The sequence below is a fragment of the Setaria italica genome, chromosome I, assembly GCF_000263155.2.
Source record: "Setaria italica strain Yugu1 chromosome I, Setaria_italica_v2.0, whole genome shotgun sequence".
Lineage (NCBI taxonomy): Eukaryota > Viridiplantae > Streptophyta > Magnoliopsida > Poales > Poaceae > Setaria > Setaria italica.
This window is the reverse complement of record NC_028450.1, coordinates 29,289,620-29,302,721: the sequence shown is the minus strand read 5'-3', so window position 1 is coordinate 29,302,721 and position 13,102 is coordinate 29,289,620. Positions and strand designations below refer to the sequence as shown.

The window sequence follows — 13,102 nt, the reverse complement described above, 5'->3', positions numbered from 1 at the left end:
TGCATCAGGAAGACGTACGTGCGCACGTCCGTACACGGGTCTATCCGTACATGCAAGTTGCACGTTATTCATTCGTAACAAAACTTGTAAGGATGCTAGATGCTGCTACTACTACCTAGCCACGCCCGTGTTATCTACGAGCAGCTAACAAGAACATCCTCGCTCTACTAGCTAGGCAGCTCGATCCGGCTCGGCGTCATGGCGGGCGGGTCTAGTAGCTAGTTCTTCACCTCCGGCCGGCGGGCGCCGCCGGGCGGGCAGCACCTCTGGCAGCCTCCGTGGTACACGCGGTGGCAGCAGCCGTTCTCGCAGGCGTGTCCGTACTGATCAACTGACCCGCTGCCGCCGTGCCAGTCGTCCTCCACGCCACCGGCGTCGCTCGCCGTCGCCTTCTCGGGCTCGTTGTCATCTGCGTGGTGGGTCACAAAGGAAAAAAAAATCATCAGCTGGCACCATCTCGATCGTCTGTAAACAAAAGGAAAAAAAAATGAGAATCTGACGCACGGGTTTGTTGGTCCGCCGCGGCGGCGAGCACGGCGGCCGACGCGAGGAGCGCGAGCAGGAGGAGGGCCTTGGACGCCATTGCTGGCTGATGAGTCGGTCGGACGGACGGACGGACGTCGTCGCAGTACGTGAAGAGAGATCGAGGAGGGATGACGATCGGAGGTGGCGAGATCAGCTAGCAGGGTTCAGGTGCTATTTATACCGGCCGCGGAGGCGGAGCACGGCGGCGCCGAGATAAGGGCGCATACGTGAGCGACGGGGGCGGCCGAGGTGTGGTGGTTGATTTGCGTGCGCTAGCTCTCTTTATTTTACTACGGCGGCGGCGAACCGCCGGGCAGGTCACCCTCGCTCGTCCTAGAGCTAGCTGCGCGTGCATGTGTCGATCGGTGCGATCGTGATGAGGAGGTTGAGCGATCGCTGCAGCGCCACGAACGAGCGTGACGTCTGCCTGGTAGCACACCCATGGTTCTGACCGAAAAAATAAACGTCCCGCCGGGCTAGTTTTTTTTTCCCTCTCTCCTAGTGACCTGCAGCACCAGCGCTGTGAGCGCCCCATGATGCAGCAATGACTGGCCGGGCCATTTCCATCATGGCAACCTCGTTCCGGTTCGGTACCAAACTACCGAAATTGGCGGTTGAATTGACATGACAAAACAAAGTCTTCTCAAGAAAATGAAAACAGAGGGTGTCTGCATTTTTTTTAGAGATATTACAGTAGCGGTCCTCTTAAAGTATTGACGAGTTCTCATCCAGGTTCACGATCTACGAAAATGCATTATTAGCTCCTAATCTTTTTTAAGTGGACCATTTAGGTCCAAATCGGCCTCGGCACACTCCTAGAACCGACGTGGCTCGTCCAGCGTGGCCTCGGATGTCCCGTGAGCCGCACATGACTGCGGGAAGGGAGGGAATTTATGCACATACCCCCCATCTGGTTGTGTTTTTGCCAGTTTTTGCATGTTCCCGTAGCGTAGAGTGTTTGGTAGCAGAAATTACGTATTTTGCAGCGTTGAAGAGTCAAATACCAATTTCAAGATGTTGGGCCAAATACCATGTGGCATCACGTCATTATTATCCGGAGCCATATACACTGTGAACTACAGGTTTATTCTTCGTTCACTTGGTAGCATATGCGCCACCCAGCGCATGCGTCTAGTTGTGCAGCTGCGGCTGCGGGACCTCGTCGGGTGTCGCGCAGCAGCGCTCGCACCCGTGGTGCCCGTAGTAGCAGCAGCGGTACCTGCAGCGGTAGCCTCCGCCGCCTCCGCCGTGGTGCCCCCCGCCGTGCCAGTGGTTCACGCCGGCGTCGTCGTTGGTCGCCGCCTTTTCCTTGGCGTTGTCGTCTGCGTGGTGCAAGCAAAGCAGTACATGATGTGATCGATCGTGCGTGCGTTTTCGAACTAATTAGTCGTCGTCGCCGTGCATGATGGGAAAAAAAAACAAAGCAATGAAAGGAGTATGCATGTGTGTGGTGACGCACGGGCTTGTTGGTCCGCCACGGTGGCGAGCACGGCGGCCGACGCCAGGAGCGCGAGAACGAGGAGAGCCTTGGACGCCATGGTTGCTTGCTGCTGCTTAACTTTTGCCCGTGTAGAGACGGGCTCGGTGCTTACTTATACCGCGAGGCACGGCGCGGATCGATAAGCATGGGAGCTGGGAAGAGGACGAGCAGAGAGGAGACGAAGCGCGCGAGCGTACGTGCGCACGCGCGCCATTTTGTTCCCATACGGCAGGCGAGGAGACGCCCCCTCCCGTGCGGTGTCGTTCGGAGCGCGCCACCGGCCTGGCCAGCTCCGACTCCGAGTCGATCGAGTTCCCGCCTGCACCTGAACACGACACCGTTGGGGACGACGGACGCTGCGCTTCCGTGGGCGCGCTTGGACTCCATCTGCCGACACCCGCCCGCATCGCACTTGATCCAGATCGAAGTCTGGCCGACCCGACCCGTCGTCTTCCCGCGTCAGCGATGCTGCAAGGCTGTTCAGTGTATGCACATGCGCACGCACGGACGAACCCAGCTCACTGACAGTCTGACACTGGTCGCGTCGCGTCGCGTCGACGACGGTTCTTTCTCCAGACGCACGCGCATGGCGCTCAACTACTCTCTAATCTCGCGATCTATCAGGGAAACATGAGCAATAATCCAATCCCTGAACACTTGTGCTGTAGCACCATATATACAGAGATTAATCAAACCTGTTCTCAGATCAATCCAAGCCCCTCCAGTGATGTGAAGCTCAACAGACCAACAAAATTCGCGCGCCTTGCGCCGAGCAAAACTCAACTCCCAATCAAAAAGGAATCCAACAAATTTCGGGCGGCTGCTTACTCGCCTGGCTGCAGCCGCGATATGTACTTGTCATACACCTTCGCCGCCCGCTCCAGGTCGCCCAGCTCCGCGTAGCAGTCGGCTATGGCGCCGTACGCCTCCGTGCAGCCGGAGTCCTCGCCCGTCTCCTTGGACAGCTCCAGGACCTTGCCGTACTGCCTCATCGCTTCTCTGTATTTCCCCTGCCTTTGCAGTGATGCACCTGACCAAAAGCCAAGTACCGAGTGAGGAAATTTTAAAGGACACAGAAACAGTCACAGAAACAGTCTATTGATGCTTTGTGTCTGCCTGTGCAAGCGACTGAAGCTTGAAACTAGAATTCTTCCTGGGGATGATAAAGAAGTTCGACAGGATATTTTGTCTATTGAAAAATTAAAGCATCACTATGTGAAAAATGCAGAGTAAAAAAAAATATTAGCATAATTCAGTCATGAAAATGCAACCTAGGTGAAACACACCAAACATTCAGTCATTTTCAGAAGTTCTAATATACAGCAGAACAGACTTGCTAATGCTGATGTCAAATTGAGGGCAGCAGAGCTGGTATTCCATCAGTCAACTACACATTGGTGATTATGTAGCCTAACTGACCATGGTCCATTTATATGGGTGCTGGGAAAGCATAAACAGAACTTTTTTTAAGATCAACAAGGTAATATCACTTTATGTACTTTTCATCCACTTTGACAACAAAAACATAAATAACAGAGGTTATCAGGGAGAAAAGAACCTAGTCCCCGTGCAGCTTTCTTTTCCTCAAAACGATCTCCTATGCTCTCTGCAAGCTCCAGAGCTGTCCTGAACTCTACCACTGCCTTATCAAGATCTTGATTCCTCATGTAATTCTTCCCATTTCTCAGGTTTGAGACCAACTGCTGCTTCCTTGGGTCAACAACAACATCAGTTTCTGTTGTTCTCTTAACAGGCGCATAAGTAAGGCCAGGTGCAAATGATTCAATCTGTGCCTGCCTTCTAAGTGCTGTATTGATCTGGCGAAGTTGATTATTCAGCCGCTTCAATTCTTCCTTTCTTCGGCGTGCTAACAATCCTACATGTGAAAAATCGTAGAGCAAAAAAATATTAGCATGCTAAGAAACATGCCTCTTCATCAATGAAGCTAGTGAGCACATAGGTTCAAATGTCTTACCACCAACAGCAGCTCCAATTAGAGCCACAGCAATGAAAATTGGCATATTGGCAAAAGAATTAGGTGGTTGGCACGTCTCGGCTAACGCCTCAAGTGGTACAGCAAATAATGGGGTCGAAAGTAGAGCAGCTTTCAGAAGGTCGGTGCAAGCCATTTTCTGCAGGGGTAAATTTCAAGTAGAGATAAATTCAGTGTCAATATCTGCACTGCAAAACAACTCAATAGAGAACATAACAGCATACTAAAGCGAAGGTGGGAAGGAATATGCTCCACTGGTGAAATAAATGTAAATGCCACCTAAGTCTTTTTTATTAAAAAAAATGTACTACAGAAAATCATGTAGATTGTGCCCACCGTGCCCCTAGACTGCCAGATTGAAATTCCGCGTGAAGCCTCAGTTCCTCAAAGGTGTGCAGAAAAATTCTGCTCAGTTCGAATTGCTGCCAGACTGTGATTCACAAAACTAGTTATCGGAGGCCAGAAAAAGGATCGCACAGACTACTGAAGAACAATCGAAATTCAATGACTGGAATTGGAGCCTGTATCTAATCAAAGATTCTATATGTAACACAGCCACATCCACAGGGTTTTCAATTGCAATGTCAGCTTGTCAGTTGTCACCTCAAAGACGCAATGTAAACACTAAACAGTTGTGGCGTCAGACAGTCCACTGTACCCCGCAGCACACGAAATATAAACAGTTGTGTGGTTGGTTCAAGGTTCGATCAATTCGCCTCTCATTGCAGAAATCGAAAGGGTAAACAGACGCACCTGATGATCGAGAAGGATTCCCCGGAGGGCGCGCGGCAGCCGCTGTGCCTCCCCATCCACGGCCTTGAGGTGCACGAAATCGCCGCCGCCATGGGTCCGTGGCTGGGGCAGGGATTCGACGCGGAGTGGCGCCGCCTCCGCGCCTTCTACTCTCGCATCAACGAGGAACGCGAAGTTAATCGACGCAACAAAGGTGGAGAACAACCTGGGGCCTCGGGGGTTTAGCGGCTTACCAGAGAAGAAGCGGGCGCGGCCGGGGAGAAGGAAGCCACCCCGCAAGCGCGAGCGTGAAGGGAAGCCCACGTTGGCGGCGCGGTGGCCGACTGCCGCCTGCATCGCCGCCGTTGGCTCAGGCGGGGTGTGGCCGTGTGGGAGAGGGACGAGGTCGCGTCGGCTAACGGCGGTCCGCCTCACGTGCTACGCGCGTGAGGTAGGTGGGGAATGGATGGGACGGGCCGCACGAAGGTTTTGACTGGGCCTGTGGGCTGTAGCGCACGGTCTTGGTCAGCCCATGGAGATAACGCTTGGCTTAGCCCATAGGTAACTTGCATAGTATAGCTTTTTTTTGTGTGAGCTGGATTTTCTCATGACCGTTTGTACAGATTAAAACCAAACTGAAAAGCATATTGATTCAAAAACCACACAAAAGTACAATTTGTTACACGATTACATGGAGTTATTTTTTAATCCTAGCTGCATGATTGTATACACCAATTCGTGAATAGAATCGTCGCCCATCAAATTTTATTTATACATACACGGAAGGGCCTTGAAATTCTCTGCTCATAGCTCACGAGACATAAGCCTCTCAATATGGCAATATGCTTCTCAGTTATAGCTGGGACATCGTTCATAAAACCAAATCGACCAATTGACGAACACAAGCAATCTGGGAGGGTAAGATTAGCCAAGTGAGGCCAACTTCTTCTCCAGTCGCTTTGCCGAGCGAAGGGCCTCCAGGGCCTCCGCCTGCTTCCCTTCCCGCTTCAAGTTGAGCGCCTTCAGTTTCTCAGCCTTGATCTCTTCTTCCAGCTGGCTCCTCTCACTCTGAGGCTTGCTGGTCGCAGCGGCCGCTTTCTTTGCTTCCAATTTCTTTGGAGGTTGTGCCATAGAAGATTGTGCGGGTTTCAGAGGTTGCGAACTCGAGGACTGCATGGATAAATCCATGTCGCTCCAACCAATGGATTTTAGAGCGGACATGATCTGAGGATCAAGAAGATTCTCCACGACCGCATCATTTGGTTCACCTCCAGAGCTTGAACCTTGGTTGTCTGACTCTTCCAGTTGGCTCTCTAGCTCCTTGGCCAGCTCGAATTCTGCATCTGCTTCTGCAGTCTTTCCTTCTCTCCGCAACTTGAGTGCGTTGCGCTTGTGAGCAAGGGATTCACGTTGGATTTTGAGACGGTCTCGGCTGGACATTGCTTTCTTAGGTTGCATCGACATGCTCGCTCGTGCAGGAGGCGCAGATGCCACAGCGTCAGTGTGGTTGCTGGAGCTAGCCAGTTGTTGGACCATGCTGCTCTGTTGCACAGCAGTTGTGGATTCATCACCAACATCCACACTTTCTTGTTGAGCACCCTCAAGGCGTTTTTCTAAGAGTTTTGCCAGTTTCAATTCTTCTCTAGCTTCTGCCATCTTCCCTTCTCTCTTAAAGGCAACTGCTTTTCTCTTATGAAGTAAGATCTCAGCTTTAAGAGTATCATCTCCATGTGTTTTCTGAGGCTCTTTATGATCAAGTACTTCAGAAGGTGATTGTGACCCTTTTTCAGATCCTAAGGGATCAGTAAAAGCTGGTTGTGGCAAGGCTGAAGACGTTCCACCACTACTTTCTTTTGAGGCATGACCTTGTTTAGAAACGACTGTCTCGATTTGCGGTTTACTTGGAGAACCACCTAGAGTATCCACTGACTTAATAGGTTCAGATGCAAGCACTGGCAAGATATCATCCCCCTTCATTGCTTTTCTTACTGAAGATGTGGGTGCAGTTGCATCAACACTAGGGATATGCTGAACATCATATTTATTTTCTGTAATCTGATGCCCAGCGGTAGTAACACCTTGTTGACTAGCAGTCAAGTTACTTGATTCTTCAATCTCTGCCAATTGCTGCTCCAAGACCTTCGCCTTCTCGAGTTCCTCCTCAGCTTCAATGTTTTTCCCTTCCCGTCTGAGTGCAAGAGCCTTCCTTTTTATACCAAGTAGTTCCTTCTGAAGCTGACCCTTAGTTTTCGATGACTTCTGAGGAACTACATGTGAAGAAATTAATGGTTTGTCAGTTCTTTTCACAGAATCAGTATCAACATCTTCCCATCCCATATTTTTCAGCACGGATAGCAATGCTGGATCCTGCATGTCATTGTCTGTAACCTCAGGTTCAAATCCTTCATCAGCAAGATTGAGATTTGGGGGTTCAACCTTGTATGGAGGATTAGATGCAAAGCTCCTGGTTTCCTTGGCTACAGGTGGTTTGGAAGAATTCTCAAGCTCTTCAAGCTGCTTCTCAAGAACACTACCTTTCTTCAGCTCTTCCTCAGACTCATCCACCTTCCCTTCCCTCCTCAAAGTTAGTGCCTTCTTTTTCAGAGCCAACAGTTCTCTCTGAATTGCTAGCTTACTTTTTGGTGCTGATACAGGTCGGGCATTTGACCCAGCAAAAGTAATATCTTCTGCATTTGTAGTTTTCTGTCCTTCTGGAGAAGGAAACTTTGAGTCTGGCCCTTCAGTTTCAAGATCCTTCTCAAGTAGCTTTGCCTTTTTAAGCAATGACATGGCTTCTGCAACATTACCAGACCTTCTGTTTGCGACAGCCTCTCTTTTCAGAGCAAGCACTTGCTCCTTTATTGCCACTTGATTTGAAGAAGAAACAGGTTCATGGTTTTCCAACTGTTTGTCATCGTCCTCACTCCAGCCAAATGATTGTAGGGCAGCAGCCATATCTGGGTCATTCATGTCATCATCCGTAACATCAAAGTGGCCATCAATGGCAAGATCATTAGAGGCACCCAGAATTTGTTCAAAATTTAAAGCAGGGAATTTTGTATCGTCCATCAATATGTCATCATGCTTATCATCATCCATGTTCCGAATAATTGCAGCCAAATCATCATCAGAGTCTTCTGCTTCACCCAGAATCTCCTGTTCCTCTAGTTGTTTTTCCAAAATCTTAGCCTTCTTCAACTCTTCCTTTGCCTCAGCAAGTCTACCCTCCCGCTTCAGCAGTAAGGCTTGCCTCTTCAGAGCATTAACCTGAGATTTATCGATACCACCAGATTTCTTGCCCTCCGATGATTTAGGGGCCACCTCTCTAAGAAGCTGCGACAGTTCTCCTTCCACACTCATAGGGGCTGTCTTTGTTTCATCACGAAGGTCTGCATCTGACCAGCCTAGTTCTCTGAGCTCCGAAGCAAGATCATTTTCTTTCTTAACCCTTTTACCAGCTGATGACCTTTTTGTTTCAGCCTCTTCAGAACTATCAGCTGTCGGGGCACTACCCACAGCAGCTACTACATTAGGAGTTTTTGTAGCCATTCTCCTGCTCTTTCTCAATTCTAATTCCAGCGCTGCAGCTTGCCTCTCAAGTTCTTTACCATGCTTGAAAGCCCGCAGTGCTTCCTCTGGTTTACCTTCTGATTTCAGAGTTTTGTACCTTTTCTTCTCTTCAACAGCTTGTTGGCGCAACTCCTCTGGGGTAAAAATAGATGCAGTGTTGTTGAGTTCATAATTGTGTGCTTCAGGAGAAAGGTTATCATCTCCATTTGCATCCACACTGAAATTAGTAGAAGTTCTTCTGGAACTGGAACTGGAACTGGAGGCACTGGCGCTGCTTGCGGTTCTCCCAGGAAATTCAGAATCCAGAGATTCCTTGCGAGAATACTTGGTCTGCACTCCATCGCCTCCAAGAATTTCACTTAGAATTTCATCCTCTGGTTTTGAAGCTTCTTTAGTTATAGCTGCGGAAACAGTGTAGAAAGGATTTTCTTTAAGTTAAAATTATTTCTCAAAGAATTATGAGTAATCATAGATGTCACCTACAGTTGGAAGCCAAAAATGTAATGTCCAGCATGGTAAGACTGACAAGTTTTCTGGGGTTTGATTGTGCACCATTTATCATAGCTCAGTCTCATGCACGCATAACCCACTAGTGTATGCATAATTCCACTATAATAGCTACCATGGATATCCTATTTGGACAAATTTGCATGAGCAACATAATGAAAGGCAAAATTATGCATATGCTACTGAACTATGAAAAGGTACAACTTTACATATGTAGATCCACAAAGAATTGTATGTATCAAAGACCAAAACTATTTGACCCCAACTGGTTACGTCATTAGGCACTTGTAGTTGCAGCTAACAAAAGATAAACCACACGATAAAATAATTTCCCTAAGAATCTAAGATAGAACTATTAAAACTGTATAATTCTTCACTAGTGAGAATCTAGTGTGAATAAGCTTCTGTGTTTCTGACAGTATGGATATATTTCCCATAAAGCATAATCCACTGTGCAAAATCAATTTTATAAATAGTACAGATCTGCAGTTCAAACTTTGTCCACCAGCGCCCAAATGGTCATGTGCTCTAAATTATGATGATAGTCAAATATAGGTACAAATTGCATCTTCAATGGATTCAATGATGATAGTAAGACAATAATTAAGGAGGCCTTCATTGCTACAGATTTATTACAATTTTCCATATATACATTATTTTGATATATTTCACAGAGTATAAATTATAAACCAAATCATAGTTCTCATTATTTTGATATATTTCACAGACTATCAAGTATAAAATCAAATTGTAGTTCCTCACAGAAACACATAACTGATAGAAAGCATAGGCAAAAAAAAAAAAACCTCTTGCTCTGTTTTTGTGTCCATATCTCAACTCATAGCGTGCTGCTTCCTCAAGCTTTTTGCAAGGATCACAGATTCTAACAGGTGAGTCACCCTGTCCACGTAAAACCATCCTCTGCTGGGTGCAGCTGCTGCAGAACAAGCCCCCACATCTTTGGCAATGGTGCTACATATCAAATACACAAAAGTTAACACAACTCCTGCTGAGACCATAAGTTTACAATAAACTCCACCTTGTAATTGAATGGTAAATTCAGAAGCACCACGAAAGTGCTGAATGCAAGCATTTAATTTATTGAAGCAAACAAGTGAGTTATTTTTAGGCACTAGATTAACGCTTCATAACTTCGTGATACACCGTATTTACATTTACAAGCAGTAAATGACTAAAGGAAAAGAAAGAGATAACATGAACCACACACAATGATTATAGTTTAGCATCTAATATATTACCACCAGTGCACTTACTTTTACCTATTTAGCACTAGACTCTCACTCCAGATTCAGACCAAAACAATATATATCAGCATGGATAACAAAATTGCATTTAAGCAACATATCTTGATTCCATATAAACGGGGCCATCAAGCAAATATAAGTTGAGCTCCATTAAAATTGTGATTTGTCCATGACCAGCAGTAATCAGTTCAAGGCCACCATGGCCAAGCCACCAAGGGATGAGTCATGAGCGTCTGAGAAAAGTCTAAAGAGGCAAGTTCATGATACAACTAGGGTGACAAGGTCGTGCATGATAAGACCGAGAACATCAAGGCCATTATCTGCCAGCAGATGGTTTCATTGATCAACAAATTTATTTAATGGATTTGCTTTGTAGTTCTAGATTTAGTGATTCTGCTGCTAGAGGAGCAAATAATCTAAACCAAATAGCATAAGCGAACCAAAACATTATTAAATCCCCACGAAACAAATCATTACACCAAATCATGATGCTCTTTTATTAACAAAACTGATCAGGAGGTTATGGCATATCTTCTCATTCTCTTATCAGAAAACATCGCTGCAAGGGGAAAGAGGAAAAAGAACAAGATATTACCTTCCTAGTGAACAAGGAGAACTGGACAGAACAACCCTGGCAGTGGGATGCATCCACCACCCAGCTGGCGCCTCGCATTGACGGCTTCGGCGGCAACCCGATCTTCTCCAACATGGCTGCTAGTGCGAATAATAAACCCTCTTCTCCCTGCAACCACGAAGAACCTTGCAGCAGGGGCGGACCCAGTTCAGATCCAAATATAAATAGCATACATCAGGGTTTGGGGGTTCGATTTCGCACCGCAGGAAGGGAAGGGAATAGGTGGGCGTACCTGTCGGATGTTCGTCACCGGCGCCCGACGAAGGCCAGATGGGCCGGCCGACAAAAGACCTGGCAGTGGCTGATCGCCTTGTCGTCGCCGCGAAATAAGGCCGAGAGGGTGGAGCGGAGAAAGTAAAAGGAAAGGGAAAATTGGCCGCTGGGAAACGAAAGCCGGAGTCCAGGCGCGGGGAGGAGGGGGCTCAGCGGCGAGGCGCACGCGGGCGAGGGAAGGGCGGCTCGGCCGGTCGGGGTTGGAGAAGACGGACTGGGCGGTGGCGGTCCAGCAACGAATTCAGCCGTAAAAGAAGGGTAGTTTCGTGATTCGAGTACCAGCGGGTGTTTGATACAAAGTAATAAACTTTAGTAGGGTCACATCGGATGTTCGGACGCTAATTAGGAGGACTAAATATGAGCTAATTATAAAACTAACTGCAGAACTCCTGTACTAATTTGCGAGACGAATCTATTAAGCCTAATTAATCCATCATTAGCAAATGGTTACTGTAGCACCACATTGTCAAATTATGGACTAATTAGGTTTAATAGATTCGTCTCGCGAATTAGACTCCTAGTATCTAAACATCCGATGTGACATGTCCTAAATTTTAGGACGCCGGATCCAAACAGGCCCTAAAATTGAATATAATATTGAGTTCAGGATCCTACACCAATGCAAATTGATATAAAATTTTAGAGCCTCCTCGTAGCTCCACTTGAAACCCTGCCAAATAGCAGAAGGGCAAACGGATCTGACAAAGAAGCCCCATAAATCCTACTAAAAGGAGCCATCGCACGGAGGTGGAGCTGAAAAAGTAGCTCCACGCATGCATAAGGACCGACTGCCCCTCGAATTCACAGATATCGTGGCTAAAATACCACTCACTGAAGAGTAGCAAGGGAGGGACGCGCCGGAACCGAAGCAAAGGTGGGCAACGAGGGAGTGGTGCTCCGGAGATGAGTGAGGCAGCAATGTCTCGAGCCCGGAGCGGGTCAGCAAGGGAGCAAGCATGCAGCCCTGCATAAGTGGAGCGAGACGTCGAGCTCGAAGCATGGTGGTGGATCAATGAGGGATCCCTGCCACGATTGAGCGGACAAGGACAACAACGGAAAAGTACGTCAAAAAGAAAAAAATTATGGTGAAAAAAGGAAAAACATAAAAAGGATATCATACGTAAATAGAAAGAAGTAAACAAAGGGTTATATAATATACTCATTAATATATTTACTAATCTTTTTATTACATATGAAATTGCATTATAGATTAAGGAAAAAATAAAACTCATTGTACAGACGAGTCAAATATTTAAGGGTACATTAGACATTTAACATTTTATATTTATAAACGGAAACAGGAGAAGCCATTCTGACAAATATTTTTTCAAAATGACTTCGACTCCACTAGAGAGCTGCTCTACCAGAGTAGCCAAAGCCAGAGCTATTTTAGCCACAGTCAGAATAACCTCGCTAAACTATCACTTAGTGTCTTCCAGTAAAGATGTATTTTTTTAATGATTCATGGCTAGACTTACAAGCGGGCTCAGCTTGACTTGTTAATAAAACGAGAAAAAAAATCAACCTCACCTCAGATCATTAGCAGCTCAAGTCAGCTCATTTGGCTCGCGAGCCACGCACACAAGGCAAGCATATAACAGAATACAAAATCAAAGTAGTTTGTAATTAGAAAATTGTTGGGGAAATATTAACGATCTCCTAAAGCCCATTAAAACAACAATCACGAAGGCCCAGACCCACCGGAGGTAATGAAGATTGCCATCGGCCCAATATGGGAGGGGAGAGCTCCGCTCCGCCTCGCCCAACCCAGTGCCCCGGGGTCGGACGAGCCCGACCCCTTGATGGACAAACTCCGCCTCGCCCGATCCAGGGACCTAGGGTCGGGAGCGCCCGACCCCTCGCCGCAGGCTTTCGCCTCGCCCGACCCAGGGCGCAGGGGGTCGAACTCACTCGGGCCCACAAGACAAGAATCCGCCTCGGTTGCAGACGGGAAGATAAGGGCGCGGATCTCGTGGGTCCCCCTATCGATCTCGCCATAAATGCGTCGCGGCTCTAGCGCGCAGAAAGGCGCCCGCGCCCCCGACGCGACCCGCCACAAGTACCCACGTACGACCGCACAGCACAGGCTACAGTGGCCGCAGCTCTCCCGAATTCGTTACAGG

The 13,102-nt window shown here is 47.7% G+C and overlaps 4 protein-coding genes across 5 annotated transcripts; all 4 read right to left on the bottom strand.

The window, feature by feature from the left end:
• Positions 1–218: 218 nt before the first annotated feature.
• LOC101755862 (glycine-rich protein 3 short isoform) lies at positions 219–583 on the bottom strand. Its single transcript, XM_004952875.2, has 2 exons — positions 505–583; positions 219–409 (listed from the first exon to the last, which is right to left on the bottom strand). Exons 1-2 carry the CDS (start codon positions 581–583, stop codon positions 219–221), a joined length of 270 nt encoding a protein of 89 aa, XP_004952932.1.
• Positions 584–1,552: 969 nt separating this feature from the next.
• LOC101770884 (glycine-rich cell wall structural protein) lies at positions 1,553–2,069 on the bottom strand. Its single transcript, XM_004954984.2, has 2 exons — positions 1,985–2,069; positions 1,553–1,847 (listed from the first exon to the last, which is right to left on the bottom strand). Exons 1-2 carry the CDS (start codon positions 2,061–2,063, stop codon positions 1,657–1,659), a joined length of 270 nt encoding a protein of 89 aa, XP_004955041.1. The 5' UTR covers positions 2,064–2,069; the 3' UTR covers positions 1,553–1,656.
• A 574-nt stretch (positions 2,070–2,643) lies between these two features.
• LOC101755448 (protein FLUORESCENT IN BLUE LIGHT, chloroplastic) lies at positions 2,644–5,174 on the bottom strand. The gene is made up of 5 exons (XM_004952874.3): positions 4,985–5,174; positions 4,752–4,897; positions 3,981–4,137; positions 3,564–3,881; positions 2,644–3,035 (listed from the first exon to the last, which is right to left on the bottom strand). The coding sequence occupies exons 1-5, from the start codon at positions 5,085–5,087 to the stop codon at positions 2,830–2,832; spliced, it is 930 nt and encodes a 309-aa protein (XP_004952931.1). The 5' UTR covers positions 5,088–5,174; the 3' UTR covers positions 2,644–2,829.
• A 180-nt stretch (positions 5,175–5,354) lies between these two features.
• On the bottom strand, positions 5,355–11,240 carry LOC101754773. Of its 2 annotated transcripts, none has more exons than XM_004952872.2 (4): positions 10,939–11,240; positions 10,668–10,831; positions 9,614–9,779; positions 5,355–8,701 (listed from the first exon to the last, which is right to left on the bottom strand). In XM_004952872.2, the coding sequence occupies exons 2-4, from the start codon at positions 10,779–10,781 to the stop codon at positions 5,655–5,657; spliced, it is 3,327 nt and encodes a 1,108-aa protein (XP_004952929.1). In that variant the 5' UTR covers positions 10,782–10,831; positions 10,939–11,240; the 3' UTR covers positions 5,355–5,654. The 2 variants fall into 2 exon arrangements, with proteins under 2 accessions (XP_004952929.1, XP_004952930.1); XM_004952873.2 differs by having other exon boundaries at positions 10,668–10,814.
• Between the last annotated feature and the right edge of the window lie 1,862 nt (positions 11,241–13,102).

What these genes read in the sequence shown, in the direction of transcription:
- LOC101755448 (XM_004952874.3), bottom strand. Translation starts at nt 5,087, where the DNA reads ATGCAGGCGGCAGTCGGCCACCGCGCCGCCAACGTGGGCTTCCCTTCA. An exon ending in CCGCGCCCGCTTCTTCTCTG is followed by an intron (nt 4,898 to 4,984) that starts GTAAGCCGCTAA and finishes ATGCGAGAGTAG; the next exon opens with AAGGCGCGGAGGCGGCGCCA. An exon ending in GAAAGCTGCACGGGGACTAG is followed by an intron (nt 3,036 to 3,563) that starts GTTCTTTTCTCC and finishes GCTTTTGGTCAG; the next exon opens with GTGCATCACTGCAAAGGCAG.
- LOC101770884 (XM_004954984.2), bottom strand. Translation starts at nt 2,063, where the DNA reads ATGGCGTCCAAGGCTCTCCTCGTTCTCGCGCTCCTGGCGTCGGCCGCC. An exon ending in CGTGGCGGACCAACAAGCCC is followed by an intron (nt 1,848 to 1,984) that starts GTGCGTCACCAC and finishes TGCACCACGCAG; the next exon opens with ACGACAACGCCAAGGAAAAG.
- LOC101754773 (XM_004952872.2), bottom strand. Translation starts at nt 10,781, where the DNA reads ATGTTGGAGAAGATCGGGTTGCCGCCGAAGCCGTCAATGCGAGGCGCC. An exon ending in TCTCCTTGTTCACTAGGAAG is followed by an intron (nt 9,780 to 10,667) that starts GTAATATCTTGT and finishes TTTGATATGTAG; the next exon opens with CACCATTGCCAAAGATGTGG. An exon ending in ACACAAAAACAGAGCAAGAG is followed by an intron (nt 8,702 to 9,613) that starts GTTTTTTTTTTT and finishes CTGTTTCCGCAG; the next exon opens with CTATAACTAAAGAAGCTTCA.
- LOC101755862 (XM_004952875.2), bottom strand. Translation starts at nt 583, where the DNA reads ATGGCGTCCAAGGCCCTCCTCCTGCTCGCGCTCCTCGCGTCGGCCGCC. An exon ending in CGCGGCGGACCAACAAACCC is followed by an intron (nt 410 to 504) that starts GTGCGTCAGATT and finishes CCCACCACGCAG; the next exon opens with ATGACAACGAGCCCGAGAAG.